The following is a 12,324-nucleotide window of genomic DNA, read 5'->3' on the forward strand; positions in this document are numbered from 1 at the left end:
TGCAAATTTTGGTGGAAAATAAGTATTTGGTCACCTACAAATGAATCTAATGAATCTGCAATAGGTAAGCAGCTTGTTTTGAAGAAATCAACTGTGGGAGCAATTATTAGGAAATGGAAGACATACAAGACCACTGATAATCTCCCTCGATCTGGGGCTCCACGCAAGATCTCACCCCGTGCGGTCAAAATAATCACAAGAACGGTGAGCAAAAGTCCCAGAACCACATGGGGGGACCTAGTGATTGACCTGAAGAGAGCTGGGACCAATGTAACAAAGCCTACCATCAGTAACACACTACGCCGCCAGGGACTCAAATCCTGCAGTGCCAGATGTGTCCCCCTGCTTAAGCCAGTACATGTCCAGGCCCGTATGAAGTTTGCTAGAGATCATTTAGATGATCCAGAAGAAGATTAGGAGAATGTCATATGGTCAGATGAAACCAAAATAAAACTTTTTGGTAAAAACTCAACTCGTCGTGTTTGGAGGTCAAAGAATGCTGAGTTGGATCAAAAGAACACCATACCTACTGTGAAGCATGGGGGTGGAAACATCATGCTTTGGGGCTGTTTTTCTGCAAAGGGACCAGGACGACTGATCCGTGTAAAGGAAAGAATGAATGGGGCCATGTATCGTGAGATTTTGAGTGAAAACCTCCTTCCATCAGCAAGGGCATTGAAGATGAAATGTGGCTGGGTCTTTCAGCATGACAATGATCCCAAACACACCGCCCGGGCAACGAAGGAGTGGCTTCGTAAGAAGCATTTCAAGGTCCTGGAGTGGCCTAGCCAGTCTCCAGATCTCAACCCCATAGAAAATCTTTGGAGGGAGTTGAAAGTCCGTGTTGCCCAGCAACAGCCCCAAAACATCACTGCTCTAGAGGAGATCTGCATGGAGGAATGGGCCAAAATACCAGCAACAGTGTGTGAAAACCTTGTGAAAGACCTACAGAAAATGTTTGACCTCTGTCATTGCCAACAAAGGGTATATAACAAAGTATTGAGATAAACTTTTGTTATTGACCAAATACTTATTTTCCACCATAATTTGCAAATAAATTCATTAAAAATCCTACAATGTGATTTTCTGGATTTTTTTTTCTCATTTTGTCTTTCATAGTTGAAGTGTACCTACGAAGAAAATTACAGGCCTCTCATCTTTTTAAGTGGGAGAACTTGCACAATTCGTGGCTGACTAAATACTTTTTTGCCCCACTGTATATCTATATATATATATATAAAATCAGTCAAACCATCTACTGTAATTACAATTAGGTGTCAAAATACACTTATGCAGTTGTTTTTGGAATGGAGGAACATTCAACAGCTAAAAGAGGTAGGGGGAGGAGCGAGACAGAGAGAGAAGGTTGGTGGAGGGGCGAGCGCGCATGTGCGGTTTTAGTTTGAGTGCATTATTTTGCCAACAGTATATCCTCCTGCAAGACATCAAGTCACAAAAATTTGGTAGGACTACTTGTAACTTACTTTTACTAGTGACATTGTAGCATAGAGTGTCACGTGTCAAAGATTCCAACGCAGTTAAAATAATTAACGTATCAGCAGGGCAAAAAAAATATGTTTGAAGGAAGATCAATATTAAAAAGTAGGCTACATAGGCGACAGAAGACAATAATGACGTGGGAATTATACAGCAGAGAAACTTTACGGATCCATTTGCTGCTGAGGTTTCTGCTCTATTTTCACCTGGCGTCCGTGGTTGGAGGTAAGCAAAGCAATCCAATCTCTCCTGTGAGCTTGTTGCTCACACCCTGGGTGGGTGAGCTTGTTGCTACCCTGTGTCGTTGAAACTAAATAGCATACTCTCTTTCTTTAAGTTTTACAAGATTTTGTAAATATTAAATGTTTTCAGGCAAAACCGACAGGGTTGCCAGGTCAAGCTAAAATTTCTACCCCAATGACCAGTCAAACACTGCCAAAAGCCTTTTTTTCACAGCAAGAGAAGAATTGCCATATTTATACAATAAAATGTTTTTCAATAAAGTTATCGAGCCAATTAAGAAGGAATATCATAGTAACTTGCAAAGATATTAGAAGCAAAATTCAGGTTTCCTCAAAATAATGAATCATATCAAATGTTATTTGTCACATACACATTTTTAGCACATTATTGCGGGTGTAGCGAAATGCTTTAGTTCCCAGCTCCAACAGTGCTGTAGTGTCTAACAATTAAAAAATGATTGCAAGCTATGACATGACCTAATAAATTAATTTGAATATGTGTCAAGAGAAAAGATAATTTGCCTTTATTAAACTTGCCAGATTATTTGTACAAGGGGGTATGGTATATGGCCAATATACCACAGCTAACGACTGTTCTTATGCATGATGCAATGCGGAGTGCCTGGATACAGCCGCTGTGTTATATTGTCCATATACCGCAAACCCAGGGGATGCCTGAATGATATTAGAAACTGGTTACTAATGTAATTACAGCAGTAAAATGCAATGTTTGTCATACCTGTGGTATATGGTCGGATATACCACATCTTTCAGCCAATCAGCATTCAGGGCTTGAACCAGGTTTATAATTGTAAATAAATCCCCTTTGTGCATGTTCATAACTATAGATACATCTGAAAGGAGAGTTTGAGTGCTGAAAGTTGGACAGAAGATCTTGAAATCTCTGAACAAGAAAAACTTGGATGAACATAAAAAACTAATGTTAGGCTTTATTTCTGCTGTTATTATGTGCCAAATGTTCAGACTACAAATGGCCCATTTGCAAGATTGACACATTTCAATAGACATAGGCTACAGACTCAAATCTGGGATGATTGTAATTCAATTTTGCCATGATTTGCTTAGATAAAGGCAGGTAGCCTATAGACCGTGATAGGCCTACATCTCATGTTAAATAGTCTACATTAGCCTAGACAAGATGTAAATTGAACGATTTTTTGATATATTTTTATTTTATTTTATTTCACCTTTATTGAACCAGGTAGGCCAGTTGAGAACATGTTCTCATTTACAACTGAGACCTGGCGAAGATAAAGCAAAGCAGTGCGACACAAACAACACAGTTACACATGGGATAAACAAACGTACAGTCAATAACACAATAGGAAAGTCTATATACAGTGTGTGCACATGTAGTAAGATTAAGGAGGTAAGGTAATGAATAGGCAATAGTGGCGAAAAAATTACATTTCAGCAATTAAACACTGGAGTGATAGATGTGCAGAAGATGAATGTGCAAGTAGAGATACTGGGGTGCAAAGGAGCAAAAATAAATAACAATATGGGAATGAGGTAGTAGATTTAGCAGCTTGCTTAATTCAAAATAACAGACAAATTAATTCAACATGAATAGCGAGGCAGATTAAGAGGTAAGAACTGCTTGTGCTTCCCAAAATCCTGCTGGAATATGTAGGGGTCATAATTTCAATCACTGAATTAAACATTAAGAATATGTATATGACCTGAATATGTTCATCAACAACAGCCAGTGTTTATTTTTTTACATGTGTTTTACCTGTAGCCTAATCTGACTACAATCGTATGCGTTCTAACAACTGAATGGCAATTGCAATAGAGTTTAGATCATTTCCAATTGAATTAACGAAACATGTCCATTAATAATTGCATAATAACACAAGGCTACAACAACAATAAACTAAAGTTATAGGCTATTTATTAAATTGGTTTGCCAGCTCCAGGTAGGCTACATTAGTGGCACAAATGGATTTGCAATGCCTCCAGTGATTTCAACATATTTATTGTATCAAATGGTAACCTAGAATGGCATATACATTATAGGCTACTAGATAGCCAACAGAGGCAAATGTATCATTCTTCACATTTAGCCTAATGTCCGTTTCATTGAGGACTTTAACCCCATAAAAAGAACCACGGGAGGGAGTTCCATAACATGCATTTCAAATTTCCACTCGGGCAGCAAGCATTTCGCTTGATACCGTATGAAATTATACCACCTCCTCTAGTGCATTGTTTCCATTATTTATTGATGTGCATCAATTCTAGCGTATTAATATGTTTTATGTAAAATGGGTTGGAAATAGGTGTCTCCAAAATGACAATAACCTACCTACAACTGGTAAAAAGTTATCCGTGCTTTCGTGCTGCTCTCGCCTCTCGCTCACATGACTCAATAGCTGTACTGCTCTATCGACACACACCTCAGGCTCTCCCCGCAACTCACTCAGTAACAGCCTGCCTCACTGCCTGACAGTCAGCAGCAGGTCACACACAGTGAAATATATTTTTAAGAGAAATATCATGGCGGCCGCGGTGCAATTTAGAACTAGCCTCAAAACCTGCAACCCGCTACAAATACATTTTCACCCGCGACATCGTTTTCAAAGTACACCAATATTGCCGGAAAACCGCGAACATGGCAACACTCAACAAAATATGGTAGTTCCAATCTGAAATAGGCATACTGTGGCAGAAATGTCATAGGCTATCCATTAGGCCTTGGTCTACTGCTGATGTTTTGCATTACGTGCTATGGGACAAGTGAGATTGTCATTCACTTTCCAATCTCTAATCGAATGTAGGAATTGATAATGTAATTTACCAGTTATCGTTATTTACGTTTCTAGGCTACAATAGGCCTACTCTCAACATTCGCTACCTTTGTGCGTAAATGCGCGATATCCATCTCATGATCCGAGCGTTTGCCGCCATGCAGTCATTTTCCATCTTCTGTGAGATATGAAGCATCTGCTGTTTAACTGTGGCGACATGTAGCCTTGTGATTAGAACGTTGGGCAAGTAACTGAACAGTTGATAGATCGAATCCCCGAGCTGAAAAGGTACAAATCTGTCCTTCTGCCCCTGAACAAGGCAGTTAACCCACTGTTCCTAGGCCGTCATTGTAAATACGAGTTTGTTCTTAAGTGCCTTGCCTAGTTAATAAAAAAAATGTCCAGTTTTGACCAAAATAAAGTTTTCCTCCAGGTAGTGGCAATGACAAAATGCCATCACCCTAGGCTAATTTAGCCTAAATCAAGATATGCCTATGTCAAAATTTTGTGGGATGGGATTTTGTTGACAGCGTCTTGTACGTGTGGTGTTGGAAACATTACACAAAGTTTTAGCCTACCAAAAGCGTTTGTTTTGAGTTCCACACTGAAGCCTCATGCCCCGTACACGTCATGACGTATTGTATTATGTCGTAATAAGATACGTGGGAAAAAGCGAAGTCAAATCATGGCGTCAGTGATCTTCAGGTCGTTACAGTTGGAGCTCTAGAAAGAGTCCCCAGTTCCCGACTTGGAATTCCGTGTTGGATGACCATTCAAAAGATTTTTCCCAGTCTGAGCCCCTTTTTATTCAGAGTTACCAGTTGTTTTGAAGTCACTGAAGTCAGATATTTCAGAGTTCCCAGTTGTTTTGAACGCGGCATTGCCCTGTTAATGAACGGACAAGTGTAGTGTTTGTAACGCAGTATGGAGGGGAGCCTGTCTCTTGTCAAACAATCCAATTTATTTTGGGATATATAAAAATATGGCCTTTTCATTCAAGACAGGAGAACTAGATTATTTTAGGTGATAATAAAACATGTTTGTTTACTTACTTTATAGCAAAACAAGCTAACTCGCAGAGCAGCTAGCTAGAAGCTAGGTTGTTGATACCACTGTAGCTATCAACCTTCACCTATTCATTTTCTTCAAAAACAATACACTTAAATGGGAGGCTACAGTCATAATATAATTGGATTAGCAGCCAATGTGTATTATTTAATATTACTATTAAAATAGTACTTATTGGAATGGGTAATTGTTACATGTTGCTAGCTATCCCATAAAGCCATTATCCAAAACCACATTTTCATCTTCTGTGGTTTGGTCACTTCCTGTTCTTCAATGGACTCAAGCTGGACTGAAGATGTCCCAAAGTTTGGAACAATTGAAAGCATTTTTTGAATTGAAAGTACTGCGCTCTTAACCTGGAAGCCAGCCACACCAATGTATCGGAGGAAACATTGCCCAGCTGGTGATCGGGGTAAGTTGCAGGCACCTTGCCCGCCACAAGGAGTCACGAGAGCGCAATGGGACAAGGGAATCCTGGCCGGTCAAACCCTTCCCTAACCACGCTTCCTATAAGTTTGTGATATTTTAATAGTATGTTTAAAAAATAATACACATTGACTGTTAAGACAATTCTACTTTATGACTGTTGCCTCCCGTTTAAAGTTTGTCATAGTTGGACCCAAATTTCTTTAGCCAATCGTTTCGTTCTGAACAGAACCACTATTTTTTCGTTCCGTTCAACACTTCCGACCAGCAAAATAATGTTCTGAACCACTTCGAACCAAAAAAAGGGCCGGTTTATATCATTATTTTCTGTTACTTTTTAACCTGTGAATCAAGTTTTTTACATTTAGCTCATTAAATGACTTCACCAATCAGTGCAGAAAGAGCAGGAAAGCTAGTTGTTTACATGCGTCATGGACAGAAAAGTGTTGCCTATGGCACAAGATGCGACTGAAATTTTACAGGTGGGACTGGGGAGAGAGGGTTGAGGAGGAGGTTTGAAGTGCTGGGTAACTTGTTATGACATGCATTATCTGAATGAGGTCCACAGAATTATACCTAGTCGGAGCGACTTCCATGGAAGAACTTTGAATGTCCTTTGAGCTAGCTAGCTAACAAGCTTGAGCTAGCTAACGTTAGCTAACAAGTTTGTGTGTGCAGAGCGGCACAATAAATAAAAACACGTCTTACCTATTTGTTGTTAATAAATCCAACGTGACAGAGTGGGGCCTTTTTTGCAAAGTGTAGGTGCTTTGTTGCATTTTTTTGTGGGGGAAAAAATGCCTGGAACGTAAAATATTGTAATAATAAAATAAAACCAGTTCCCATGTTCTCTTCCGGGAACAGTATTGATCACTTTAGTTATGTTTCTGTTCCTTGAAAAATGACATTTTCCGGTTTTTGGTTCTGTTCCCTGAACTGGTTTCAACCGCTTGATTGTAATGACGTTTGTTTTTGATGATAATTATTAGGTGGAGGTCGCTAGCTACAGTATAGATAGATAGCAGTTCTGTAAGATAACTTTCTAGGAAGTCAAGCTATCGAAACAAGTTAAGGAAAAAGTAAGTAAGCTAAATGTTTCTCCTATCTTGAATGAAAAGGTCATATTTCGCATGAATATGATATATGGCGTAATGAAATGTGTCAAGATGTAAACAGTGCATGAGACAACATCTGGCACTGCTTAAGAGTTTGTTTAACCCCCTGCACCACTCCCCAGTCCATCTGGACAAGGCATGAAAAGCAGCTGCTGCGCACGTTAACTCACTTCAATTGGATAAGGGCTCCGATTTAGACCTCACAGGTTATCACTAGACGATTTGACCTGTGATTGCACAGATATTTGCTATTTTAGATCAACTCAAGTGATAAACCAACCAAAGGGATATTATAAACTGAGAGGATCGAGCCCTGAAGGCTGATTGGCTGAAAGCCGTGTATAATATCAGACCGTATGACAAAACATTTCTTTTTACTGCTCCAGTTATGCTGGTAACCAGTTTATAATTGCAATAAGGCACCCCGAGTGTTTATGGTATATTGCCATTATAACACTGCTAAGGGCTATATCCATACACTCTGCATTGCATTGTGCATATATGAACAGCCCTTGGCCATGGTATATTGGCCATATACACCCCCCCCCCTTTGGGCCTTTGGTAAAGCCAACTGAGGCAAGCTCTCCAGTCTCCACTTTGCATATGTAGCCGCCCCAAAACTGCAGATGTTAAAGCTGTGTGACCCTGCAGATCACACACATACAGAGAAATAGGAAGCACAGAAGAAAATAAACATTCACACTTCTGCTTTGAGAGTCTGTTTTAACGGATGTTTAAAAGCCTACAGCATTGTGCCTACAGCATTGTCTTGAACTGACTGAGCCAAAGGCTGTAAACTAAGGACACAGAACCCAACCCACTCCCTTGACCACAACCCTCTACTGCAGTGGTTGTCAACTGGTGTGCTGCAGCATATTGGTGTGCCTTGAGGAACTCTCAAGTGTGCCGCAAAACTATTTCTAATCTTTTAGATGTTTTGGAACACTCACTTATAAACCTGAGATGTGTGTGGAATGCACATAGATTTTTGAGTTGGGCGCACCAGTACCGCTCAGATAATACACTGAACAAAAATATAAACGCATCATGTAAGTGTTGGTCCCATGTTTCATTAACTGAAATAAAAGATCACACAAATGTTCCAATATACACAAAGAGCTTATTTCTCTCACATTTTGTGCACAAATGTGTTTACATCACTGTTAGTTATCATTTATCCTTTGCCAAGATAATACATCCACCTGGCAGGTGTGGCATATCAATAATTTGATGAAACAGCATGATCATTACACAGATGCACCTTGGCCTGGGGACAATAGAAGGCCACTCTAAAATGTGCAATTTTTTCACAAATTTTGAGGGAGCGTTGAATTGGCATGCTGACTGCAGGAATGTCCACCAGAGATGTTGCAGAGAATTTAATGTTAATTTCTCTTCCATAAGCCGCCTTAACCTCATTTTATAGAATTTGGCAGTAAGTCCAACCGGCCTTACAACCGCAGACCACGTGTAGCCACGCCAGCCCAGGACTTCCACATCCAGCTTCTTCACCTGCGGGGAAATATGGAGTGTTGAGGAGTATTTCTGGCCTATGTCCTCCCAGGCCAACCCATGGCTGCGCCCCTGCCTAGTCATGTGAAATCCATAGATCAGGGCCTAATGAATGTATTTCAATTGACTGTAACTCAGTAAAATCGTTGCATGTTGCTTTTATATTTTCCTTCAATTTACATGAATGGCATATGGTTACATCTGTATCGTTGTTTCAAAACTGGTGCACTCAGACTGTTACATTTGTATAATTTGAGGGGCGCACATCATGAGCAACGTCATCTGTATCGTCTCACTTCGCCTGTGATAACTGTCAGCACATTGTGCTTATAAAAATATATTACAGTGCCTTCGGACAGCATTCAGGACCCCTTGACTTTTTCCACATTTTGTTACATTACAGCCTTATTCTAAAACTGATTAAATAGTTTTTTCTCATCAACCTACACACAAACCTCAATGACAAAGCAAAAACAGTTTTTAAGAATAAAAATAAAAAACTGATATCAAATGTACAAGTATTCAGTCCCTTTATTCAGTACTTTGTTGAGGTACCTTTGGTAGTGATCTTCTTGGGTATGACGCTACAAGCTTGTATTAAAAAAGCGCTGGGAGAAATGGCATCAGTTTTCACGGGTGCCTAACCAATTGTACTATTATGTAGGGATTTTTCGCGTTATTTGTAACTTATTTTGTACATAATATTTCTGCCACCGTATTTTACGGAAAAAAAGAGCTTCTGGATATCAGGACAACGATCACTCACCTCAGATTAGACAAAGATTTTTTCTTCAACAAGCAGGACGCACAGAATGTACTTCGAACACCCGACAAGGCCAACATCCCCGTCATTGGCAAGAGAAAGGGACGCAGGTACAGAGGACACAGAGCGGGGTGCCTCATAAGGATCAGCAGACAAAGTGTGGGAAAGCTGCCATTACCGTCAATATTGCTTGCCAATGTGCAATCATTGGACAATAAATTAGACTCGGTACGATCACGAATATCCTACCAATGGGACATCAGAAACTGTAATATCTTATGTTTCACGGAATCGTGGCTGAATGATGACATGGATATGCAGCGAGCGGGATATACTAGATAGAACAGCACACAGGTAAGACGAGGGGGGGCGGTCTGTGCATATTTGTAAACAACAGCTGGTGCCCAAAATCTAAGGAAGTCTCTAGATTTTGCTCGACCTGAAGTAGAGTATCTTATAATAAACTGTAGACCACACTATTTGCCAAGAGAGTTTTCATCCATACTTTTCGTGGCTGTTTATTTACCAACACAGACGGATGCTGCCACTAAGACTGCACTCAGTCAGCTGTATAAGGAAATAAGCAAACAGGAAACCGCTCACCCAGTGGCGGCGCTCCTAGTGGCTGGGGATTTTAATGCAGGGAAACTTAAATCAGTTTTACCTTTCTATCAACATGTTACATACGCAACCAGGGAGAAAACTATTCTAGATCACCTGTACTCCACACAGAGACGCATACAAAGCTCTCCCTCGCCCTTCATTGGTAAATCTGACCACAATTGTCTCCTCTTGATTCCTGCTCACAAGCAAAAATTGAAGCAGGAAGCCCCAGTGACTCGGTCTATAAAAAAGTGATCAAATGAAGCAGATGCTAAACTGCACATATATTTTCAGGTCTCTCCAGAGATGTTCGATCGAGTTCAAGACTGGGCTCTGTCTGGGTCACTCAAGGACATTCAGAGACTTGTCCCAAAGCCACTCCTGCGTTGTCTTGGCTATGTGCTTAGGGTCGTTGTCCTGTTGGAAGGTGAACCTTAGCGAGGTGAGGTCCTGAGCGCTCTTGGAGCAGGTTTTCATCAAGGATCTCTCTGTAATTTGTTCTGTTTATCTTTGCCTCGATCGTGACTAGTCTCCCAGTCCCTGCCGCTGCAAAACATCCCCACAGCATGATGCTGCCACCACCATGCTTCACCGTAAGGATGGTGCCAGGTTTCCTCCAGGCGTGATGCTTGACATTCAGGCCAAATAGTTAAATCTTGGTTTCATCAGACCAGAGAATCTTGTTTCTCATGGTCTGAGAGTCTTAAGGTGCCTTTTGGCAAATTCCAAGTGGGTTGTCATGTGTATTGTACTGAGCAGTGGCTTCTGTCTGGCCACTCTACCATAAAGGCCTGATTGGTGGAGTGCTGCAGAGATGGTTGTCCTCCTGGAAGGTTCTCCGATCTTCACAGAGGAACTCTACAGCTCTGTCAGAGTGACCATTGTTGGGTTCTTGGTGACCTCCCTGACCCAGACCCTTCTCCCCCGATTGCTCAGTTTGGCCGGGACGGCCCACTTCAGGAAGACTCTTGGTGATTCCAAACTTCTTCCATTTAAGAAGGATGTAGGCCACTGCGTTCTTGGGGGCCATCAATGCTGCATAATTGTTTTGCTACCCTTCCCCAGATCTGTGCCTGGACACAATCCTGTCTCTGAGCTCTACGTACAATTCCTTCAACCTCATGGCTTGATTTTTGCTCTGTCATGGACTGTCAACTGTGTGACCTTAAATAGACAGGTGTGTGCCTTTCCAAATCATGTCCAATCAAAATGTAGAAACATCAAGGATAAACATTGGAGACAGTGTGCACCTGAGCTCAATTTCAGGTCTCATAGCAAAGGGTCTATTTTTGTTTTTAATACATTTCTAAAAACCTGCTTTTACTTTGTCATTCGGGGGTATTGTGTGTAGATTGCTGAGGACATTGTTTAATTTTATCCATTTTAGAATAAGGCTGTACCGTAACAACATTTGGAAAAAGTCAAAGGGTCTGAGTACTTTTCAAATGCACTCTATATCATAAGGAAGTTGTGATCTTAAACACTTCTCCAGTTGTTGCTGAGATCTAATATTCTGCGCAGCGCAAGACGAGATGTAGGCCAATGTCTTACTACATGCTGACTAGATCTGGCAAACGCCATCGCGCGCATGTTGATTTTGTCTATTCACACCAGACGCGATCAGGACACACATGTTGAATTATCAAAATGTTCTCTGAACGAACTATATTAACCTAGAACATTCATGGACATTTAGCTAGCTAGCTCGCTCTTGCTAGCTAATTTGTCCTGGGATATAAACATTAGATGGTTATTTTACATGATATGCACAACATCCTTTTTTCTGGATCTTTTGTAGAATTCTGACCCATTTTGAGTCAACCAAATTCGTGTGTTCTCTACTCCGACAATTATTCCACAGATAAAAAGGTAAACCTAGTTAGTTTCTTGTAATCTCTCCTTCAGTCTTCTTCTTCTCTGGTCTTTATATGACGGTTGGCAACCAACTTTAAGGTGCATTACCACCACCAACTGGACTGAGTGTGGACCTCAGTTTATATTTCAATCATCCACGTGAGTATATGGTCCTAAAACCAGTGAGGAGATGGGAGAGGTGGAACATGTGAGCAGTTTGTGTGAAATTATTGAATAGCATGTACGAGTACATTTATTTTGCAACACTCGCATGCAACGCGGGCAGTGTGGTCAGGATGTTAGCGCTATTGTCAATCAATCAAATTTCTCAAATACTTTTGGCCTAAATTCCAGCTAAACTTGAAGACAGTAGGCTTAATAAGAAAGCAATGCTAATGCCACCAGTCGTTCTGGTCTGAAGTATTTTTACTAGACTGTCCGCCAAATTCTGTGCTATATGAACACACAAAAAA

At 40.7% G+C, this 12,324-nt stretch overlaps 2 protein-coding genes across 6 annotated transcripts in view; one reads left to right on the forward strand and one right to left on the reverse strand.

Annotated features, from left to right (window-relative positions):
* LOC109889705 (cadherin-23) overlaps window positions 1–12,324 on the reverse strand; it is a 648,086-nt gene that overhangs the window by 124,759 nt on the left and 511,003 nt on the right. The gene's annotated exons all lie outside the window — the stretch shown is intronic.
* Window positions 1,387–12,324, forward strand: part of vsir (V-set immunoregulatory receptor) — a 57,714-nt gene continuing 46,776 nt past the window's right edge. Inside the window, exon 1 of one of the 4 annotated variants that reach the window (XM_020481330.2) lies at window positions 1,387–1,722. In XM_020481330.2, coding sequence (XP_020336919.1) covers window positions 1,575–1,722 — 148 coding nt within the window. In that variant the 5' untranslated portion in view covers window positions 1,387–1,574. The remainder of the gene's footprint in view (window positions 1,723–12,324) is intronic. The other 3 variants (XM_031823246.1, XM_031823247.1, XM_031823248.1) reach the window with 3 other exon arrangements.

The sequence above is a fragment of the Oncorhynchus kisutch genome, linkage group LG4 (genome assembly GCF_002021735.2).
Source record: "Oncorhynchus kisutch isolate 150728-3 linkage group LG4, Okis_V2, whole genome shotgun sequence".
Classification (NCBI taxonomy): domain Eukaryota; kingdom Metazoa; phylum Chordata; class Actinopteri; order Salmoniformes; family Salmonidae; genus Oncorhynchus; species Oncorhynchus kisutch.